This window comes from Phocoena sinus, chromosome 8, assembly GCF_008692025.1.
Source record: "Phocoena sinus isolate mPhoSin1 chromosome 8, mPhoSin1.pri, whole genome shotgun sequence".
Taxonomy (NCBI): domain Eukaryota; kingdom Metazoa; phylum Chordata; class Mammalia; order Artiodactyla; family Phocoenidae; genus Phocoena; species Phocoena sinus.
Window position 1 is genome coordinate 63,068,004 of NC_045770.1, and position 24,146 is coordinate 63,092,149.

The 24,146-nt window shown below is 36.4% G+C and overlaps 1 protein-coding gene across 5 annotated transcripts in view; it reads right to left on the minus strand.

Moving 5' to 3' along the window:
* STK33 (serine/threonine kinase 33) overlaps positions 1-24,146 on the minus strand; it is a 170,701-nt gene that overhangs the window by 1,735 nt on the left and 144,820 nt on the right. For 3 of the 5 annotated variants that reach the window (XM_032641445.1, XM_032641444.1, XM_032641443.1), the window contains one exon: positions 15,757-15,951. The exons of 1 other annotated variant lie outside the window; for it this stretch is intronic. In XM_032641445.1, the coding sequence (XP_032497336.1) occupies positions 15,757-15,951 (195 nt within the window). Of the gene's footprint in view, positions 1-15,101; positions 15,952-24,146 lie in introns of those variants that run through there. One more of the 5 variants, XM_032641448.1, reaches the window with a different exon arrangement.

Here is a 24,146-nt window from a genome sequence, read left to right on the forward strand (position 1 = left end):
GGACTCGTAAGTTTAATACTCTGGTTAACTGAAAGCATACACATGAGTTAATAATCAGGTTAACAATTTTCAAAGAATGTGAAAAGATTACATGTAACACAAAACAAATAAACCTGGTGTGTGCGTGTGTTGTTGTTTTTTGATACTCTTGTGATACAAGTGGCCATGTGTTATACACAGTAGCAGTACATATTTGTCCAATGAATAAATGAACTCCCAGGGCTGCAGCAAAACCTCAGGTCATTTATGGATTTTTGGTACCTATATTTCGAGAAAAGAGAAAATTTACCAGATGTTTGCTTACTGCAGACAGTCCTTAAATATGTGCCTCTTCAAACTATCATTCTTGTATGACCTTATAACAGTATATGCTAATTCTTGAGCTGGTAACTTTGCACATTGAAAAATTCATTTGTATAAATTTGGAAATGTAAAAAGGTCCTTTTCTTTATAGATTCATTTTCTCAGGAAAATTTCTGGGTTGTTTCTCTGTGTATTCTTTCAAGAAACAGAAAACAAAATGTGTTAGCCTTCAGTAATACAGGTTGTGTGTTCTCCTTGAAAACTCCTTACGTTTAGCAACAGGGTGAGAGTACAACACCCCCGATGTTCCAGTGTCTGGCTAAAGACAAGCTGCTTTGTTTAGTATAGAACTGGTCCCTAGCTTGGACATTTCAATTCATAAAAATTTAAGTCACTTGACATACAAATCCTTTTAAAAGGTGAATCTAAGTTTAACCTTCTCTCTTTTGACATTTCCACCTCTTGAGTTATCACCTGAGTAGTTGAGGAAATGGTTTTCATCATGTCCACTACAACAAATAATCTATAGAATAGGAATAGAGACTCAGTCACTTTCTTTTTAATGTGTTCATATTCATATCTGGTTTAACATTTCCATTCTTCTTCACTGTTCCATTTGCTAATTAATGTACTTGAGTCATTAAAGTAGACTCAGAAGTTGAAGTCACTGGGAAGAAATACTCAGAAAGTCTCTATGGGCAGGATTAGTGATATAGATATTGTCTTCTTTTTTTCAAAAACACTGAAGGCTCTGATTTCTTCCTGGATAAGATATCTTAAATAATTTGCAGAATCTTCTGGCGCAGTGGAAGGAAAAAGGAAACTAAACTAAACTGTTTGGTTGCTTCAGTGTAGGAACATATTTCTGTTTCATTCTAGAGCAAGATGAGAAAATGATATTACTCAGCCACATTTATCTATTTTATTTACTTATATATAATTTTCAAGTGAATCAGTTTTTAAATAGGCAGTACATCCCCATGATTTAATATTCACAGTGTTCAAAATCTCCTCCTTGCCCCCTAGTTAACTCAGCTCTGCTTCCCACCCAAGACAACGAATACTATCAGTTTACAATGCACATTTCTGAAGAGATTTTATGTAACTTCAAGCGAATATTAGGTGGAACCAAATGGAAGTCGTCATCATTTTTGCAGGTCAAAACAGCCTAATAATGGCAATTTCATATGGTTCATCTAATCCATATATTGACGCACTTTACTCTCACTTTTCTACACAAATGGTAGCCCACTGTAAACACTCTTTTACACCTTGTTGTTTTTTTTTTTTTTGCAGTACGCGGGCCTCTCACTGTTGTGGCCTCTCCCGTTGCGGAGCACAGCCTCCGGACGCGCAGGCTCAGCGGCCATGGCTCACGGGCCTAGCCGCTCCGCGGCATGTGGGATCTTCCCGGACCGGGGTACGAACCCGTGTTCCCTGCATCCGCAGGCGGACTCTCAACCACTGCGCCACCAGGGAAGCCCCTTTGATCTTTTTAAACTAACAATTATCTTGAACATCATTCCATGTCAATACATAAAAGAGTTCTCATTCTTCTTTCAGCTATGCAGTGTTCTCTTGTTTGAATGTACCATAATTTATGTAGCCAGTTCCTTGAGAATGGACATTCAGGTTGTTTCCAATCTTAACTAGTAAAAATAATGCTGCTGTGAATACCCTTGTACTTGTGTCATTGTGTACATGTGTAAATAATATATCTACAGGATATACATTTTAGAAGTAGAACTTCTGAGTTACAAGTTGTATGGATTTGTGATTTTGCAAGACATCACCGTATTGCCTTCTACTGCAGTTGTACCAACTTATACTCTTACCAGCAACATTATGAATACCTATTTTCTTATTTCTTTTTCAGTTTGGTATTTAATACATATTAAAACTAATATAGTCGACCACTTTTTTGTTATTATGAATCTATTTTTTTAATTGAAGTATAGTTAATTTACAATGTGTTACTTTCACATGTATAGCAAAGTGATTCAGTTATACATATATTCTTTTTCAGATTCTTTTCCATTATAGGTTATTACAAGATATGAGTATGGTCCTTGTGCTATACAGTAGGTCCTTGTTGTTTACCTATTTTATACATAGTAGCGTGTATGTGTTAATCCCAAACTCCTAATTTGTCTCTCCCCCTGCTCCAAGTATCCCCTTTGGTAACCCTAAGTTTGTCTTCTATGTCTGTGAGTCTAATTCTGCTTTGTAAATAAGTTCACTTGTATCATTTTTTTAGATTCCACATATAAGTGATATTACATATTTACCTTTCTCTGTCTGACTTACTTCACTTAATATGATAATCTGTAGGTCCATCCATGTTGCTGCAAATGGCATTATTTCATTCTTTTTTTATGGCTGAGTAATATTCCAGTGTGTGTGTGTGTGTGTGTGTGTGTGTGTGTGTGTGTGTGTGTGAACCACATCTTCTTTATCTATTCATCTGTTGATGGACATTTAGGTTGCTTCCACGTCTTGGCTATTTTAAATAGTGCTGCTATGAACATAGGGGTGCATGCATCTCTTCGAATTATGGTTTTCTCTGGATATATGCCCAGCAGTGGCATTACTGGATATGATAGCTCTATTTTTAGTTTTTTAAGGAACCTCCATACTGTTCTCCATAATGGCTGCACCAATTTACATTCCCACAGTGTGGGAGGGTTCCTTTTTATCCACACCCTCTCCAGCATTTATTATTTGTACACTTTTTAATGATGGCCATTCTGACTGGTATGAGGTGATATCTCATTGTAGTTTTGATTTGCATTTCTCTAATAATTATTAGTGATACTGAGTATCTTTTCATGTGTCTTTGGCCAGCTATATGTCTTCTTTGGAGAAATGTCTATTTACGTCTTCCGCCCATTTTTTGATTGGGTTCTTTGGGATTTTTTTTGTATTAAGCTGTATGAGCTGTTTGTATATTTTGGAAATTAATCCCTTGTTGGTAGCATTGTTTGCAAATATTTTTAGTCAACCATATTTTAACTGAGGTTCAAAATCAGCCTAAAACTGGCTGCATGGAAACAAATCACAATGTTCGTTCCTTAACTCCCTGGTAACATCAATGCAAGCCTATTTACCTAAACGCAAATATTTACTGCAAATGCTTAAAAGCTTCTGTGTATATGTGTGTACCTTGTAAAATATTACGTGTGTATGTACTTCACCATTTCTCTTTGCTAATTTGCAGTTTCATTAAGTTTAGGGTGCCATTATTTAGGAATCAGAATCCTAAGAGCTTTCCTAAAGACTGAGTCTCCCTTCTTAAATAGCCCCTCACTAAAACCGTTCTCTGATGCTAATAAAACACGGATGAAGGCTGGCCCACATCATGCCCTTCAGGCCAAGTTACAGCTTTCTTCACCAAGAGCCAAGCCTCTCATCTCCTTGGAATATAAACAGCCAAGGCGAATTCCAACTTCCAGGCTTTTCTCTAGGATTTTTAAAAGGATTTCTTCTGTAAGTGTTAGGCTACCTAAATTTTAAGTTTCTATTTTTCTTCTCTCATAGTTGATGGGATTCTTCAGGGATCTATGCTGTAACTGATGCAATTTTACAGTTTTGTAAGAAATGGAAAGTGAAATTTCCAGAGGAATGGAAAGTGAAATTGCCAAGGCTATAGAAGTTACTAAGATCTTCCAGGTCATGAAAGGCGTATAGAAGGTGATGAGCTCCCATAAGATTGTACAAAGCGGGAGAAAGATGAGAGAGGGATTTCAATATTCAGTTCTAGGGGGAAAGAGTCTATCTAAATGATCATTATCAGACTGTTGGTCATAATTATCAGTCCAAAAGAGGATCTAAAAAACACTGTAGACTGTTTTCCAAGAGAGGATTTAAAAATCATTGTAAACTGTTCTCTAAAGATACTGTTGTAATATACCATTTCACAGTGACCAAGAGAACCTGGCTATCATCAGAAAGCATCTTAAAAATCAAAGAAAAAAATTCTTCTATCCTTATTTATCATGAATAATTCATATCTGAAAAACTGCAACCAGTCCGAATAGATATAAAGGGACCAGAGAAGGTTTACAGACAGGCTACTGATGTGCTAATGGGTGGAGGTTCTTTATGAGAGAGTTCTTCAACCTAAAAATATAAAGAATAAGAGGACATATATACATACATATTTATACACACACACACACACACACACACACACACACACACACATATATATATATAATCACAATTTTTAAATGCAGAAGGGTAAGATTTCAGCACTGTGAAGCTAGACAGCATCTCTGAGTGCTGCAGTCAGGATGGTTACACCAGGGGTTCCCCCAAGCAGCATTTCAGCTGTTCCTCATCTTTGACAGACTCTTACCGTGTGGGACTGCTGAAGAAGAGTCATTCCTACTAGAGGCACAATGATAGAAAAGATGACCTTACAAGGTTCCCTCTGGTTCCATCTTTTTGTAGTTCAGCACCCTGGGCCTGATTTCTCCAGATGATATTATTAATCTTGAAAAGGGGGTTCCATGTGTGCAAGGGGAGATATATAACCAGAAAAAATGGGCTAAATACACATATTTCATTATTCACTGGCATAACTTTAACTTGATGAACTCATCTGGTGATAATGGATGCAAAACCTGTAAGCTCTAGGCATATCTCTGCAAGTTAATACCAGTGCACCATTACTAGAAACTGTTACCATTTCTCTAAATTTTGAGTAAAATACATGCTATTTAAGTCAAGTGGTTTATCACCATAGCAACCATTTCTAGAGTCACACATTCAAATTATAGGCCTGCACAAGGTCCAAGTGACAGAATATTCGGATATAAGTTTTCAGCTATAGTTTTACTTGCAATGGTCACCCACTTTCTTTCACATTCCTGTGGTTTTCGGAAGGAAGAGGAAGGGGAAAAAAAAAGCAAAGGGAAGACAAGAAATTGACTTCCAAACATAGATTTCTTATATAAGCCTACCCATATAAAGAGCAGGGCCTTCTATGGCGTTAATGAAAACAAAATCTAACTTGTAAATTAGAGAAAGATATAAATATCTCTCTTTTCTTTTTAATTAAAGTATAATTTACATACAGTAGAATGTGCAAATCTCAAAAGTATAGTTTGATGAGTTTTGATAATGCATAGAGCTATATAACCAACACCCCAATCAAGAAATAGAACAATTACCCAAGAAGTTCCCTCATGCCACATTCCAGTCAACTCCCTCCCATCCTGGGGCTATAAGTGTTCTGACATTTTTCAACATAAATTACTTTTGTTTTTTCTAAAACTTCATATAAACAAAATAACATACAGTATGTACTCTTTTGTGCCTTGTTTCTTTTGCTTAACATGCTTTTTAAATTTTGTTTTGTTCTGTTTTGTTTTCTGCGGTACGCGGGCCTCTCACTGTCGTGGCCTCTCCCGTTGCGGAGCACAGGCTCCGGACGCGCAGGCTCAGCGGCCATGGCTCACTGGCCCAGCCGCTCCGCGGCCTGTGGGATCTTCCCGGACCGGGGCACGAACCTGTGTCCCCTGCATCGGCAGGCGGACTCTCAACCACTGTGCCACCAGGGAAGCCCCAACATGCTTTTTTTAATTGAAATTTTTATTGAGATAGTTACAGATTCTCATAGTATTATACCATTTATGAGATTCATCTGTGTATTAGTAGTTCATTCCTTTTTACTGTCAAGCAGTATTCCATTGTATGAATATGTCACAATTTGTTTATCCGTTCTTCTATTAATGAATATTTGGGCTGTTCCCAGTTTGGGGCTTTTTTTATATAAAGCTGCTATAAACATATTCTACTAACCCTTTTTTGAACTTACATTTGGGATTGCTGGGTAAATGCTAAGTAAATGCTTAACTTTATAAGCAACTGCCCAAGAGGACTGCACCATTTTGTATTCCCACCAGCAATGTAGGAAAACTCCGGTGGCTCCAATATTTGCTAAAATTTCGAGTTGTCAGTCCTTTTAAATTTTGGGCATTCTAGAAAGATTGTAGTGATATGTCATTGTAACTTTTCCTGATATCATTTGCATTTTCCTGATAACTAATGATGTTGCACTTTTTTTTATATGCTTATTGACTACTTATATATCTTTCTATCTGAAGTGTCTGTTCAAGTCTTATGGCCATTTAAAAAAATTAGTTGTCTTTTTATTATTGAGTTGTAGGAATTGTCTTTATATTCTGGATACAAGTCCTTTGTCGGATATGCTTATTGCAAATATTTTTTCCCTGTCTGTGGCTTGCCTATTTCTTTTCTTAATATGCTTTAGATGAGCTAATATGTTTACTTTTGCTGAAGTCTATTTTATCCATTTTTAAAGGGCTTTCTGTGTTTTAAGAAATCTTTGACTACTCTCTGGTTGGAAGATATTATCGTATGTTTTCTCATAAGAGCTTTATAGTTTAGCTTTTAAACTTTTAAACTAATTTCTGTATACAGTGTAAGCTGGGGGGGGTGTCAAAGTTATTATTTTCCCATATAGATGTACTATTATTCTAGCACCATTTATTGAAAAAACTATCCTTTCTCCATTGAATGGCTTTGAAATATCTGTAAAAAATCAACTGACCTCATAAGTGTAGGTCTCTTTCCAGACTCTCGATTTTGTTTCACTGATCTATTTATCTACTCTTAAACCAATATCACACTGTATTGATTACTGAAGCTACACAGTAAATGTTGAAATGAGATCATATAAGTTCTCCAACTTTGTTCTTTTCATGTTATTTCGGCTGCTCTAGGTCTTACATATTCCCAAATAAATTTTAGAATCAACTTGTCAATTTCTATCAGAAAAGCAAAAGCCCTAGATTTCACTTGGGGTTGCTTTAAAGTTATAAATCAGTTTGGGGAAACATCTTAATAGTATCAAATCTTCCAATCCATGAACATGGTATATCTCTCCATATATGTCAGCCTTCTTCAATTTCACTCAGCAATATGGTGTGGGAGTTGGTATATATATTTCACATATATTTTGTTAGATCTATCACTAATATTTTATGTTTTACAAGTGATATGTTAAGTCGTTTAAAAAGCTTTTGTTTTCCAATTGTTCATTGCTAGTATATAAAAATACAATTCATTGTTTTGTATACAAATCTTGCATCTTGCACTTTAAGTTCTATTTCTGAAGATTCCTGGGGATTTTCTATGTATACAACCATGGCATTTGCAGGTAGCCACAGTTTTATTCTTCCTTTCCAATCTATATAATTTTATTTCTTTTACTTGCCTTGTTGCATTGGCTAAGACCTGTAGTACAATGTTAAAAAAAAAGTAGAAAGGACATCCTTGTCTATCTCCTATCTTCAGTGGAAAAGTGTTCAATATTTCACCATTAAGAATTATATTAGCTTTAGAGGGGTTTTCTTTTCTTTTGGTAAAAATCCCTTAGTATGTAAAAGAAAGTTCCCATCTGTCCCTAATCTGCTGAGGGTTTTTCTCATGCTTGAGTGTTATATTTTATCAAATGGTTTTTTCAAAATTATTGAGATAACTATATGGCTTTTCTCCTTTACTTATTAATATGGTGAGTTACATTGATGGACTTTTGGATGTTAATCCAAACTTACATTCCTGGAATATACTATACACTTGATCATAATGTTATGCCTTCCTTATAAATGAGTTGGGAAATAGTCTCAAGAGTTTGTGTCATAAGCTTTCTCCTCTTTCCTTCTTAAATATTTGGAAGAACTAACCAGTGAAATCATTTGGGACTGGAGTTTTCTACACCAGCAAGTTCTCAGTTACAAATTCAGTTTTTAAAAAATAAGAATAGAACTATTTAAATTTTCTATTTTTGTGTATCTGTTTTGGTGTATTTTAAAGGAATCTGACCATTTCATATAAGTTTTCCAATGTATTAGCATTAAATGATTCATAATATGTTCTTTTAAAAATTATTTCCTTCCTACTATTTTTGTTAGGAGGGTGCTTAATTTGATGTTCTTTTTCTAGCTTATTGAGATGAAAGCTTAGTTCTTATTATTATTGCTACTGTTTTAAACAGTCAACATTATTTTATATTTACTTTTGCCAATGCCCTTCATATTTTCCTACAGTTACTTTCATCTGGGATCATTTTCTTTCACCTTGAAACTTTTCTTTTAGTATTTCTTATAGTAAGATAGGCTGGTAAAAATTCTCTTGTGTTTTACATAGTTGAAAACCTTTTTATTTTTATTTTTGAAGGAAATTATCACCAGATACAGAATTCCAAGTTGGCAGGTTTTTTGTTTTGTATTGTTTTCCATTTAGCAGTTTAACAATATAATTCCTTTGTCTTCTGGCTTCCATTATTTCTGTTGGGCTGTCAAAAGTTGCTCCTTTGATGACAACGTGCGCCCACCCTCTACCCCAGATGCTTTCACAATTCTCTCTCTCTGATCTAAAGAACTAAAGGATGGAATTCAAAGCAACCACAGACACCAAAGAATAGTGAGGGAATTCCTAAAAGGAGATAGCCGGAAAGGGGGAATCCTAAATTCTGCTCAGCTAAAGATAAATGAACCAACCTAAGATTTGAACTGCTGGCTAAGAGGCAATTTTCAGTTTTTATCCAATCAACTAATTGCCTGCTAAAACAGAAAGGTCAACACTTTTCGGAGGAACATAGTCTAAATATTCACCAGATAGGTTTAACAGGAACATGGAGACAACAGAGCAAACAGTAAAACTGAAGACAGATCAACAGAATGTATCCAATTTAAAGAACAGATTGAAAAAAATCAATACAGCCTCAGGGACTTATTCAACAATATCAAATGGTCTAACATACAAGTAATTAAGACTCTCAGAAAAAAATAAGGAAAAAGTAATCACAAGATTTCCTAAACTTAGCAAAAGACAGAAATACAGATTCAAGAAGTTCAGCAAATCCCAAGCAAGATAAATGTGAAGCACATTCCTAGCAACATGTTTGTCAAACTGCTATAAACCAAAGATAGAGAATCTCGAAAACATTCACAGAAAAGTGACACATTACATATACGAAAAGAACATTTCAAATGACCAGTGACCTCTTATCAGAGAATCTGGATTCCAGAAGGCAGAAGAATAACACCTTTAAAGTGTGGACTAAAATTACCTGTCAAACCAGAACTCTGTAAACAGAGAAAGCGTCCTTCAAAAATTAAGACAACCATGAATATGGAATTTTAGCAATATTCTATGCAAGTTCAACAGAGAAAACGTCCTTCAAAAATTAAGACAAAATAAAGACATTTTTAGATAAAAGAAAACGGAGCGAATTCATCACTAGCAGACATGCAATACAAGAAATGCCAAGGAAGTTCATCAGGCTGAAGGGAGATGATACTAAATGGAAGCTCAGATTTTCAGAAAGCAAAGAAGAGCATCAGAAATGGTAAATATCTGGGTAAATATAAAAGACAATTTTCCTTTTAATGTCTTGGAAATACAACTATTTAGGGCAAAAATTAAAACATTGTTTTGTAGGGTTTATAATTACATAGATGTAATACATGTGACAATTATAGCATAAAGGCAGGATAAGAGATGAGTGGAACCAAATTAATACATTTGAAATTGAAGCAATATTTTTTATAACCCAACCCAATGGGTTGGTTCTCCACAGGGGAAAATATACATAGCATATACTAGAAGCTATAATCTCTAAGGGGAGCTGAGCAGAAGCCAGGCTTGGGAGAGCAGGGAAATGATTTGAAAGGATTCACTAATATATCCCTTCAACCATAGACGTCTGGCTAAACCCGTGGTGAAACCTAAGCCTTACACAGGAGATTCTACTGGGACTAGAAGTACAGACAAAAGCCTTATTGTTTACGGAAGCCTATGAATCCAAACTAGCAACGGGAATTGCCAATTGCATTAGATCAAACAACAACAGGTCAAAATTCATGTTAGCACAATGAATAACTAGTACCTGTATTAGTCAGCTATTGCTGCAGCTATGCTACTGTGTTTGGGAGGTCCCCAGGTTCCATTATTCACTAGGAGGACTCACAGAACTCAGCATATAGTTGTACTCATTGCTATGATTTATTATAGTGAAAGGATGCAGAGCACAATTAGCAAAGTGAAAAGACACTTGAGAAGTCCAGTGGAAACCATGTTTAAGCTTCTAAGAGTCCTCTCCCAGGAGTCACATAGGATGCACTTAATTACCCCAGCAACAAGTTATGACAACACATGTGAAATGTTGTCAACCAGGGAAGCTCTAAGAGACTCAGCACCCACGGCTTTTATTGGGAGCTGGTCATGTAGGCAACCTCTGCCTAGCACCTAGCAAAATCCCAGAGTCCCAGAAGAAAAGCAGGTGTTCAGCATAAACCATATTGTTTGCACAGTTTAGGCACAATTAATCATTCTTATCAGTTAATGGTAACCACTGTTCCAAAATCTAAGTTCCCAAAAGCCAGCCAAGGGCCAACCTGGCAAGCAGGCCTTTTCAAGAATAGCAGTTTAGGCCTGCTATGTTAACTCTTTTCTGTACAACTACCTAACAAAGAACTGTAAGAGTCTCAGTATGTTGTAACAATAAACATTAATTTTTGCTTGGTGGTGCTAGGCTAGACTTCAGGCTTTGTACTGGGTTCAAGTCTGTTCACAGATCTTCATAATTCCAGGAACTGTGGCTCCTGCAGTCATGTTCTTCTCACGGCAGGTGGCAGAAATACAAGAGAGCAAGCTAAATCATGCAAACCATTTTAAGGTCTCTGCTTACATCACACCTTTTAACATTTCATTTGCTAAAGTCAGTCATATAGCTAAGATCAACATTAGTGAGGTGAGAAAATATACATCTAGTCTAATAGGGAGAAAAACCACATGGCAAAGGGTATGAATGTACAGATCCCTTACAGAGGTTTTAAATAAATGGGAAAAATAATCCAATCTACCACAGTGCCCTAGGGATCTCACCAAACTCAGAGGGCAAATGAGGTTGGAAGCATCATCTTACCACTTTTGAAAATGATATTTCTTAGTTTGTTCATTAGTTTATTCCCACACCTATGCCCAAAGGAGCCTTAAAGCAGACAAGAAAGAACATGGAATTTTAGTAACATTCTATGCAAGTTCTTTAGCAATATAATAATAAAATTAATAACAGCTAACATTAATGAGTGCTTACTATATGTCAAGAGTGTTACATGCATGATTTCATTTAGTCCTTGGTTGATGTCATTATTTTTCCCATTTTAGATATGAGGAAACAGAGGCCTAGAGACTTGCCCAAGGTCCTAAAGCTAATAAATGGTGAAGCCAGGATTTGAATCTAGGCAGCCTAGATCTGGAGCTTGTGCTTTTAACCAGTAGGATATTTTAAATGGAATGCTTGGGCATATATGCTAGATTACAATGCTTCAATATTGGAGTATAAAAGTATGTCAGAAACATGGAAGCACCACCAAATTTTCGCATGGGCTCAGGGAACTAAGATTTAATATGTTAAGAAAAGAAAATTTTTATCTTACTCAACTAAAATACTAAGAAAACTTGACTTTTTCCTCACAGCAACAGGTCAATATACCACATAGTTCAACCGTTTAATTTCAATCTTATTCAAATTCAAATATTCCTTGACTTTGAAGAACTGCTAATGAATACACTTCATTGATCAAAATAATTTTCAAAGTTTCTAAGCCAGCTTGCCTTTCTACTTTCTAGACTAGATAAAGTATCTGCTACACATACCATCTCCTATGATTCTGTAAAGGCCACGTTTTTTCAGTCAAGAAAAATGATCACAAAAATCTTCCATTTTCACTAAACAAGTATATTCAAGACTGTGTTCAATAAACAATTTAACAACTAAGAAGTTTATCCTTTATGAAGCAAGAATTCTGTAATGCAAATATACTTCTATCACATCCAGAGTTGCTAGTCCCTCCCTCTATGGTTATGGGGGGGGTGCATTTTAATTACAGACATTCATTTCTCTTCAGTTGTTTTCTGAGCTTAATGAACAATGAAAGTACTGTACTACTTATCGGAAATCACTAAGAATCGAACGTCGAAAGGCATGTTCCTGCAATAAGCAATGGTCTGCTAAGTGTCTCATTCGAAGATGAGTAAATGCTGCTGTAAGAATTAAGTCTAGGGTCTGTCTGACAGAATAGATTAAGAACCCATTGTAGGGAATTCAGAGGGTTACCAGTAACACAAAACGTTATCTAGATGTACTCAGCCTGTAAAAAACAAGATATATAAGAGAGAACACTTCTATCTTCAAAAAACACAATTACCTAAAACAGACTAAAGGTTGAAAATGAAAAGAAAAAAAAAGGACATTAACAAATGTCAACTAGTCAAAAATAAGTTTGAAAAAGTGAAGTGTGATACCTTAGTCCAAACATGAAAAATGAGGAGATACACACTGTATTTTTCCATAATGCCCAGGGCATTTGGAACTAAGGAACAGTTACTCAGAGAAAGAGGAAGGTGCTTAGTTCAACTGTTTTGGTTTTTAATAATTCCTCACTTTCTCTGCTGGTTTTTCAAGTGTTTTGCCACTTATCTAAAAAATATGATGACACTGGCTTGTGAGAAATACAAAATCAGGAGCTCTAAGTGGATTTATGAGATTCTTCAGAAGAGAGAACAATGATACAATGTAAAGCAGGAACTGCTGGCAGATTTCCATTTAAAGTAAAGCCAAATTTCAAATATTTTAGTGGAAAAAGAGTCATATACACCTCTTTGATTTCATAAGTATAAATTATTTATCATATCAAATTATCCACATAATCTAATTTTAACAAATAAATTTTTCCTGTGGGAAATATTTCAATATTCATAGAGTGATTTTTTTCTCTTTTTAAAAAATTAATTAATTAATTTTTATATGTGTTGGGTCTTTGCTGCTGTGCTCGGACTTTCTCTAGTTGCAGCGAGCGGGGGCTACTCTTCATTGCGGTGAGTCGGCTTCTCACTGCGGTGGCTTCTCTTGTTGCAGAGCACGGGCTCTAGGCGCATGGGCTCAGTAGTTGTGGCTTGCAGGCTCTAGAGGACAGGCCCGGTAGTTGTGCCACAGGGGCTTAGTTGCTCCACGGCATATGGGATCTTCCCGGACCAGGGCTCGAACCCATGTCCCCTACATTGGCAGGTGGATTCTTAACCACTGAACCACCAGGGAAGCCCTTCATTGAATGATTTTTAATAAAATTAAAATCTCACTCTTAAGAATATTAGTTACTATATGAATCCTGTGTGGACTCAAGACTAAATGGCCTACGCTATTTTCAGTTATCACATTAGGCCTTATACTCTACTATTTACTGTTAATGAAGATTTGAAAAAAATAAAAGAAGTAATTTCTTAACATAAACTCAACTTCAATATAATTAACAAAGTAACATATTTATTCATAAAAATCAGTGAAAAATTTAATATGGATGAGAAGTCTTTCTTTTAAGGGGTAACACTTTTCAGAAAAATTCCCAAATAAGGTAAGGTATTCCTACCAAGATATCACAGCCAAAACCTAAGCGTAGGAAAGTCCCTTAGAGGACACCCAGGGCAAACTCCTACCCATCTTGGAGAAATTCCTGCTACAGCATTTATAACAAGTAGCTTTCCAGAGTCTGCATGAATGCTTCCAATGATTGAAAGGTAGGGCTTACTATCCATGGCCCAGCCTGTGCTATTGCAGGTGAGCTCTGATTGTGGAAAAGTTCTGCTTGTTGATGAGTAGAAATCTATATTCTTAAATTTTCAATCCACTGAGTATAGTTCTAGCATCCACAAGAACCTCAAATTCCAATTCTTCTGTTCCCTAATTGGAAGTAGCTGAGAACAGCATGGCAAGTCCCATCACGCCGTGACTTGCAGGGGGAAGAGGAGGAGGATGGTGGAGACAAGTGACAGAGCAATGAAAAAGGAGATGGAAGACAACCAAACATTTGGTTCACAAGGATATTTTATGTCAGATTCAGTGCCAAACAGAATCCAAGACTACAAAAGACAATGTGCATATGCATGTGTATGTATGGATTTGTGTTTGTGTATATGTGAGTATACAGTAGATGCATGTATGTAATACGTGTAATGTATGTGTATGCATGTGAGTATATATACATGTGTGTATGTATGTGAGTATGTGTATGTATGTGTGCGTGTGCACATGTATATGTGTGTATAAAATGCCAAGTCAGCTAACAGGAAAAGTTTTCAAACTATATATGAGGAAATGCAAATATCGGGTTTTTAGGATATTTTTAACAAGAATATAAAATACACACATCTGCTAAGCACTGCAGGAGTTGTTAACAGACTAGAGAGGATGAAAGGGAGTCAATAAACCTATGTTTATATTATGGTAAAAATATGGTTATTTCAAAATATCTGAATAATTAAATGTCAAGCTTATTATCTAGACATTTGCTATCAAGTAGACAAAGAAGTTCCCGATGAGTAAATAAAAATCAACCAGATCACTCTACTGGGTCTGTTTCTGCAAATTTCTGACAGGATTCTTAGCATGGCACGGTGTGGGCCAGCCACGCTGCACCTTCCTGGCTGTGGGTCAGGATTTACCCTCTCAGTTCCTTTCTCCACTTGCCCGTCTCTAGGCCTCGGAGAACTGAAAGGCAGCAACTCCTCACAAGTCTGGGCTCTCCCGAGGTAAATACAGCCCCCACTGGCAGCATGCTCAATCATTAAAGAAGAGCGAAAATATGCTGATTAGATCTCAAGACAAGAAAGAGAACAAACATACAGACAATTTTCCCTCAAACACAGAAATGAAAGAAAAAAAAGGGTTTGGGTAAATTGTCAGGATATCAATTTAGCAGAACACAATCTAGAATTAATCAAAATGTTACTAAATTTTATTCACCAAAAATGATAAAACTATATTCAGATCTAATAAGGTAAAATAATAAAACTATACAAACAGTTTTAGCTACCATAAAATTGGAAACGACTAACTGGATAATTTAGTAAGTCTTTTTCTAGGTAATACATAAACCCATTCCAAATTGTGTAGCCTGGTAAAATACAAAAATTATTCATCGTGACTCATTAGGCAAAACTGGCACACCACCTGTCTTTGTAAATAAAGTTTCACTGGAACATGGCCATGCTCATTCATTTGTTGCCTATGCCTATTTTCATGCTATAACATCAGAGTTGAGAAGCTGTGACAAAGACTATTATGGCCCACAAAGCCTAAAATATGTACTATCTGTTCCTTTACAGGAAAAATTTGCAGACTCCTGCCCTATATAATCATGGATCCTAAAATAAGCATGTAGGCCACATTGCTCAATCATGATAGTTTCAAGGGAGGAAAGAACTTTACTGTCTTTATCATGCAGGTCTCCTTTGTTACAAACCATTAAAAACCACCAACAAAAAAGAGTTGCAAAAAAATGTTCCAAGTGTTGTGAAGGTATTTTACAGTTTGGAGAAATGGAACAATTGGTTCTTCCTACTTGTTTTGTTGGTTTTTCCTACCTGTTTTCCTTCCTCTTCATCTGAAGAGTTACTGACATGGATACTTCTCCTGGGTTGGTAACCTTTCAACTTTTCTTGAACGGACCAGTTGTTCTTTTGGTCTGTTGTACTTTCCTCATCACTTCCTGGGTTATTTTTCCATTCTTTCATCATTTCTAACACATTGGTTGGTCTCACCGAAGAACGTATATTGCCCTAATGTTAACAATAAATTTTTGGTGTTATAAACAGTTTAGAAAACGGAAGACTCTTACATATTTTAGTAATATAGTCTCACAAATTCAGTAAGTCACATGGAAAAATTATAATGCTGAATAAATAGCAAAACTTTGGATGCCCTTTTGAGCATACTCCTTGTACTGGCACGTCTCAGACCTCTTCACTAATACTTTTACAATATGCCAAAATGTAGGGATGGGAGAATATTCTGGTTTAAAATAATAGTGCAGCATGCTTGTGTGAAAGAACCACTAGTAGGGCAAGTTCCTGGAATCCAAAGACCCCCTTACAGTGCCGTTCCTAGAAAATTAATAGGGAAGCTGAAAGAATGAAAGAAGTTGCCCAAAGTCTACTGGGTCCAACACTAAGGGTAAGCCTATATAACATCAAAATGTCTAGGTAAAAAATCTAAATTCAGTTGATTAGTCCGGTGCCGTGTCCAAGAATACAGATGTTTGACTTGAAAGCTCTTAGTTGACTGGAAGATTTCGATATAATGTGGTCATTTGATTATAATGGATTCCGTGCACTGTTTTAACCCCAGATGTGGCTATACCATACTAAAATTCACCATTTTATATTAACTATATTTTTCTCAAATATAATATTCCATTTAATGCCAAGAAATGCATGAATGCATTCTTAAATGACTCCTGCTAGACTAGGTATGCCTTAAATAGTTTTGCTCCTAACTCAGACTAGTAGAGAAAGTTTGGACAAGAAGTTTGGATCACATTTAGATTAAAACAGGACGTTTAGGTGTGGGAACAACTATGGAGTGATCTAAGTTAATTTGATATGTGGGTGCATTGAAGCATTAAGCAACAGTGATACAGAATAGTATGAGGCCAGGCATCTAAAGGGCAGCCATCTGAGTACACTGTTGAGGATTTGTAGAGTTCAATATATTCGTGGTTAAAGACACAGACAAATATTAAGCATGGAATAATTAAATGAGGATCATTATGCTATTCGTTCCCTGTGGTTCTTCTACGTCATCCTGTTTTAAAAAGGTCTATATTCTTACTACTTTCATAGCATCCTACTTTTGGTTGCACTTCTGCAGCCTCTACCCATTTACTCCCAGAATGCCTTTACTATGCCTTCTGCCAACCCGTAGCCTACATTTCCGTCAAGGCTCAAGTTGACAGTCATCTCCGTCAAGTATCCCAGAACTTCCAAAGATGTTGTCAACTTAAATGAAGCACAGATGAAGTCTCAGAGAGCAAAAAGGAGTTGAAATGGTTTAGAATGGCAGATAGTCTCAGAGCTCTCATCTGAATGAGTTCTGATCTTCAGGGCTCTGTCAACAGCCCTGCCTGACCCCAGTGATTCATCTAGCCTCTATTATAACTTCCTGGCTTCATCATGACCTTGAACACTAACCCACAGTGTCCAGGCTCCTGGAATACTAGTACACACAACTTTGCCTCAACTTAATTCTTTCATTAGAAAACAGAGACAATCTGACATCTATGTCTGTAATCCCGGTCCTCAATTGCTCTTCCCTGATAAACTCTCTACAAGTTAACTCTTTGGATCTAGAGTCATTTCTTCTAGGCACATAGTAGAATTTTGCTTCTCCACCTCTTTTGGAACATGATGACATGACTTGTTTTGACCAGCAAAATGTGATTTGAAATAGTGTGTATCACTTCTGCGTAGAAACTTGAAGAGAGAGCATGTAATTTACATGTTCTCAATTTCTGCCTTAGTAACTATAGAAGCACAGAGATGGAGCCTCCCTCAGCCTGGGTCCCTGAGTGAAGACAAAGTAAAACAGAGCTTGCTTCCCTCCTCCCAGCCAATGTGCAATGGAAGGCATAAACAGCACTGAGATCTGGGGGTCACTTGTTAGCACAGCATAATCTAGCCTGTCCTGATATAGACAGAAGATTAAATATTTACACTCTGTAAGTCACCTCCAAAAAGCTTTATAAAGAGTGAGCCCACTATATAATCAGCATACCCAACAAAGTTGTAATTACTACACAAATCATATGCAATCAGTACCACGTGATAGCCAATTTATTTAGGCAGTCTTTGCTTTGCACAGTCCTGATATGCATGAATTTTACTCAACATGACTTAAATAATATCAGTCCCTCAGCAACACAGTTCAAATTTCAGTCACCATGGTACATTAACTATAATTGCATAAAGTTCAAACTTCACTGCTAGCTCTTCAATCCACGATCACCAGGTAAATTACAGATTTGCATCACAATCAGTGACCAATCACATCACTTCTTTCACAGTCTGTTGGTGATTGGACACTGTGCATCTGCTATTCAGTTCACACACAGACAGCAATGTGTGCAGTTGTGCTGCCTCCTTGTCTCGCAGGGAACTTGCCAACAAAAATGAAACTGCAACAAAGAAATTAAAAGTGATAATACTGGGAGTAAAATTTGAAGCAAATGTAAATGGAGTAATAGAAGAAATAGCTGACCATGGGAATGCTGCCACTGCCACTGTGAGAATCTAGAGGCGCAACCAAAGGAACTTAGTGAAGGCAAACTTATCAACATAAATGAGGAAGGATGAAGATGCTTCAGAGAAAATGACACCCACAAAAAAACTTGACATTTAAAGAATTTTCAGAGATATTCAAGACATTGAAAAGACAAAGGATACAATGTTGGAAGTTGATCCAAACTTGTAAAACAGTATGACAATTCACCAAGGCATAAAAAAGATGCTCCCCTCTGTATGATAAGAAGGCAAGCACTGTTTAAAGTAATCTTGATAAGTTTTTAACCCCAAAATAAGATACTTTAACTCTCAATATTAAATTACAGTGCCAAAAATTTAGCTTTACTTTTATTTCATTCTCTCTCTCTATTTAGAACCAACAGTTAGGGAGTTTTTAATGTTTAACAAAAATTTTAAAGGGCATGGAAAAATCACAGTTTTTCCCATTGATGATTAAAATCATTTTGCACAGCTTCAGTCTGCACTATTTTTATGGCTCTGCACTCCTGTGCAAAGCAAGGATTACCTGTACTATCTTGAATCTGCATTTCTAGCCAGCTTTCAAGTGCTTGGTTCACATATATCAATATATACACACAAAAGCATGGTGACCGACACGCTACGAATGACTCTATTTCTTATTGCAAAGAGACTGGGGAGAAGAGCAAAAGATCTAGAATAGGGTCATTATCCCATCAAAAACGCGCTACCATTTATAAAATTTTAACTATTTGCTTCCTATATTCCCTTGTGATATCAAACAGGGCACAAATGTTGGTATAGATTCCAGACTTTCCCTCTTGTCTGAAGTCCAGCCAATAACTTACCAGACTAGCCCCTTCTTGCCTGCTAACAGTTGGAGGAAGAATTGCATCAGATACTTGGACTGACCAATGAATAAGTGGCCCAGAGCTGTGTGTCATGAGCCTTCTAGGCTCAAGAGAAATTACACATGAACCAACCAAACAAAAATGGGTGGAATTGTTAGGGCAGACACTGGAGATTGTGGAGACACCTCACCACCAGAACAGTAACCTCTTAACTCCCTTTACTGGCTGTGTTAAGAGGGGTCACACCCTGAACTCATCAACCATGAAGCAGCAAATGGCAAGAAGGCAGCAGTAATAGGCTGATAATCTGAGGCTATCATAAGTAGAAAACCAACCTTTTTGTTAATAAATTTCCACTTGTTTAACTAACAGTTTGAGATGACTTCATTTTGAAAAACTGGAAAAATGAACACTCACAGAGGAGAAGCATTGGTCAAATACTAAGATTTGGATCTTAGTAGACAGGTCCTGCAAATAGGAACCCAAACATACATCCTCATCTAACAAAATTTGCCTTTTCAAGGACAGTGCCTATCAGTATTCTGTAAACAATAAGTCTTTTACAAGTATTTTTTAATGAACGAATGAATGATATGTATGAGTTGGGATAAGATAGTATGAAACATAAAATCAGCAAAGCGAAAAGGAAACATTCTGGGTCTTTGACTTATGGTCATCACTTTCTACTTTTCGTAAGTAGCTAGAACTCTTTATTTTGTAATGTTCCGAGGAATAAATTTTTTTAATTAGAAAATTTTTTTATATCTTTATAAAAAAGATATAAAAGGATGCTCAACTTCACAAAATTAATAAAATCCAAATCAAAAACAACGAGTTGGCAATTTTCACCTAATAGATGGACATAAATTTAAGTTTGATAAAACTGTGTTGGTGAGGGTATGGGGAAACAGGCTCTCTCATTTACTTGCTCTTTATGGGAGGATAAATCGGCAATAAACTATCAAAATATGTAATGCACATTCTCACAAACCAGTAATTCAACTTTTAAGAATTTATTTTATAGATATGCTGACACAGTATGCAAACATATACTTACAAGAACATTTGTTGCACCATTGTTTGTAACAGAAAAGACCTGAAACAATTTAAATATTCCATATTCATAGGGGCAAAATAATAGTGTATCCATAGTTTTGGATACATTACTGTTTTTCAAAAAAATAAGCGTATCTTCCCAAAATACATTAGATGAAAAAGAATAGTTTGCATAATATAAACCCATTTGTGAAAGTGAATAATAAAAATATTCAGAATGTATTTGAAAGAATACACAAGAGACTTAACAATGGTTATCTTTAGTAATTGGGAATGAGGGAACAGAGGGAGAAAGTTATTTTTCCTGCCTTGTTTACCATTTAAATCATTTACTAAGGGTAATGGCAACTATTATATGACTAAAAATTAATATAAACTATGTAGGAAAAGAAATAATGTAAGTTGCAGATACTCACAAAGGACTGATAGCACTCAGTAAGATCACCAAACATACACTCATGGGTCTCAGTGAGGCCAAGGTAGCAGCATAGAAAGGTAGTAAGGGCTGCTGAAGTAAGCAACTCTGCACCACTTTAAAATTTTTCCTAACAAAGTCATCTCAGTGATTTAGTTTTCACAAGTACAGCAAATAATGAGAATAGAGAAAATTGGTGTTGATATTCCTATTCTTTAAGAGGAAACAAACTGAGAAATTTAGTAATTTACCCTTATTCCAGAAGTGCATTTCCATTGTCTGCTAAGAATTTCTAGGTAGAGGTGTTGCTGAGCCTTCAATACTGTAATGTATATTTGAAAACTGCTCAAAGAGTTTTTCCCACCACAAGAAAAAAAATTTAAACTATGTGAGGTGATGGATATAGTAACTAACTTTATTGTGGTAATCATTTCACAATATATACATATATTAAATCACTATGTTGCACATCTTAAATTTATACAATGTTATATGTCAAATTATGTCTCAATAAAGCTGGAAAAATAAAAACAAAATATATTCCAAACCAACATTCTTCAAACGGTTATGTGTACACCTCACTGTACACGAAGACTTCTTAAGGGCTGTATGGGCAGGGATGGTTTGCAGGGAGTCAATTTCAAGACCCTCAATTTCCAATGACCTACTCTCTTTCAGAAGTCACCTGCTTGAGCAAGGATCTGCAGTAATTCTTTCCATGTTCTTTTCTTAAGTCAGCTTCTTACAATGCTTGTTATTGTACATATATTTATTTTTATGTGTGTGTGAGAGACAAAAGGCTCATATCTAGAATATACAACAAACTTCTAAAAATCAATAAATTAAAAAAAAAACTAATAGAAAAATGGAGGAAAGACTTGAACAGACTTCATAAAAGAAGATATCCAGAAGGCCAATAAGGATAAGTAAGTAAAAGTGACCACTTTCATTTGTCATTCGGAAATGCAGATTAAAACCACAATGAGATACCATTATATATTTCCAGAGAATCTAAATTAAAAATATTAATAACAAGCACTGGAGAGGATGGGGAGCAAAACTAGAACTCTTACACATTGCTGGTGAGTGGCACAAAGCGAACGGTGGAAAAGGGAACAAAGGAACTTTCTTGTAGGGGGTGGAAATGTTCTGTATTTTGTTCTGGGTGGTAGTTACACAAATGTATAAATTCATAAAAATTCATCAAGCTATACACTTAAAATCTGTGTATTTTACATTAAGTAAATTATATCTTAACAAAACTATGATTAATTTAAAATTAAATTTCATAGATTTGTACATATTATTACATGTAGCTTAATCATTTTCATGGCTGTATAATATTCCATTGTTAGACTATACCACAATTTATTCATTCTCTAGTCAGAGGGAATTTGGGTTGATTCTGGGTTTTTGCTCCTATATACACTTCCACAAACATTATTGTGTATATCTCCATGTGTATATGTGTAAGAGTTCCTCGGGTGTATTATTAGAAGTGAAATTTCTTGGTTATAAAGTATGTGAATGGTTAACTTTAAAAGATAACGTCAATCCCTTTTTCCAAAGTAGTTGTACCAATTAATACTCTCACCAGCAATGATTACACTTAAAAGCTTTTGCATAGCAAAGGAACCATAAACAAAACGAAAAGACAACCCACAGAATGGGAGAAAACATTCGCAAATGAAGCGACCAACAAGGGATTAATCTCCAAAATATACAAACAGCTCATGGAGCTCAATATCAAAAAAACAAACAACCCAATCAAAAAATGGGCAGAACAGGCTTCCCTGGTGGTGCAGTGGTTGAGAGTCCGCCTGCCGATGCAGGGGACACGGGTTCATGCCCCGGTCCGGGAAGATCCCACATGCCGTGGAGCAGCTGGGCCCGTGAGCCATGGCCACTGAGCCTGCGCGTCTGGAGCCTGTGCTCCGCAACGGGAGAGGCCACAAGAGTGAGAGGCCCGCGTGCGGCACAAAAAAAAAAAAAAAAAAAAAAAAAAAAGGGCAGAAGATCTAAACAGACATTTCTCCAAAGAAGACATACAGACTGCCAAGAGTCACATGAAAAGATGCTCAACATCACTAATTATTAGAGAAATGCAAATCAAAACTATAAAGAGATATCACCTCACACTGGTCAGAATGGCCATCATCAAAAAATCTACAAACAATAATGCTTGAGAGGGTGTGGAGAAAACAGAACCCTCCTACACTGTTGGTGGGAATATAAACTGGTATGGCCACTGTGGAGAACGGTATGGAGGTTCCTTAAAAAACTAAAAATAGAACTACCATATGATCCAGCAATCCAACTCCTGGGCACATATCTGGAGAAAACCATAATCCAAAAAGTACATGCACCTCAATGTTCATTGCAGCACAATTTACAATAGCCAAGACCTGGAAGCAACCTAAATGTCTATCAACGGAGGAATGGATAAAGAAGATGTGGCACGTATATAGAATGGAATATTACTCAGCCATAAAATAGAATGAAATAGTGCCATTTGTAGCAACATGGATGGACCTAGAGATTGTCATACTGAGTGAAGTCAGTCAGACAGAGAAAGACAAATATCATATGATAACACATATGTGGAATCTTAAAAAATGGTACAAATGAACTTATTTACAAGACAGAAACAGAGTCACAGATATAGAAAACAAACTCATGGTTACCAAGGGGGAAATGGGGGGGGAGGGATAAATTGGGAGACTGCGATTAACAGTACACACTACTATATATAAAATAGATAACTAATAAGGACCTACTGTATTGCACAGGGAACTCTGCCCAACACTCTGCAATGACCTATATTGGAATAGAATCTAAAAAAGAGTGGATATATGTGTATGTAAAACTCATTCACTTTGCTGTACAGCAAAACTAACGCAACACTGTAAATCAACTATACTCCAATAAAAATTAATTTTAAAAAAAGATACTATTTACCCACATCTATTCCAACATCAGCTACTGTCAGACTTCTTTTTTGCGGTACGCGGGCTTCTCACTGTTGTGGCTTCTCCCGTTGTGGAGCACAGGCTCCAGACGCGCAGGCTCAGTGGCCATGGCTCATGGGCCCAGCCGCTCCGCGGCATGTGGGATCTTCCCGGACTGGGGCACGAACCCGTGTCCCCTGCACTGGCAGGTGGACTCTCAACCACTGAGCCACCAGGGAAGCCCCAGACTTCTTAATTTTTGGTTTATCTCACTGAGGTCTTGGTTTGTATTTCCCCAATCACTAATGCGACTGAACATCTTGTCACGTGTTCATCAGCCAAATGTGGGTCCTCTTCTGTAAAAATGCCTGGCCCTAAAGCAACTATACTCCAATAAAAATTAATTTAAAAAAATGCCTGGCCCTGTCTCTTTGTACATTTTCTACT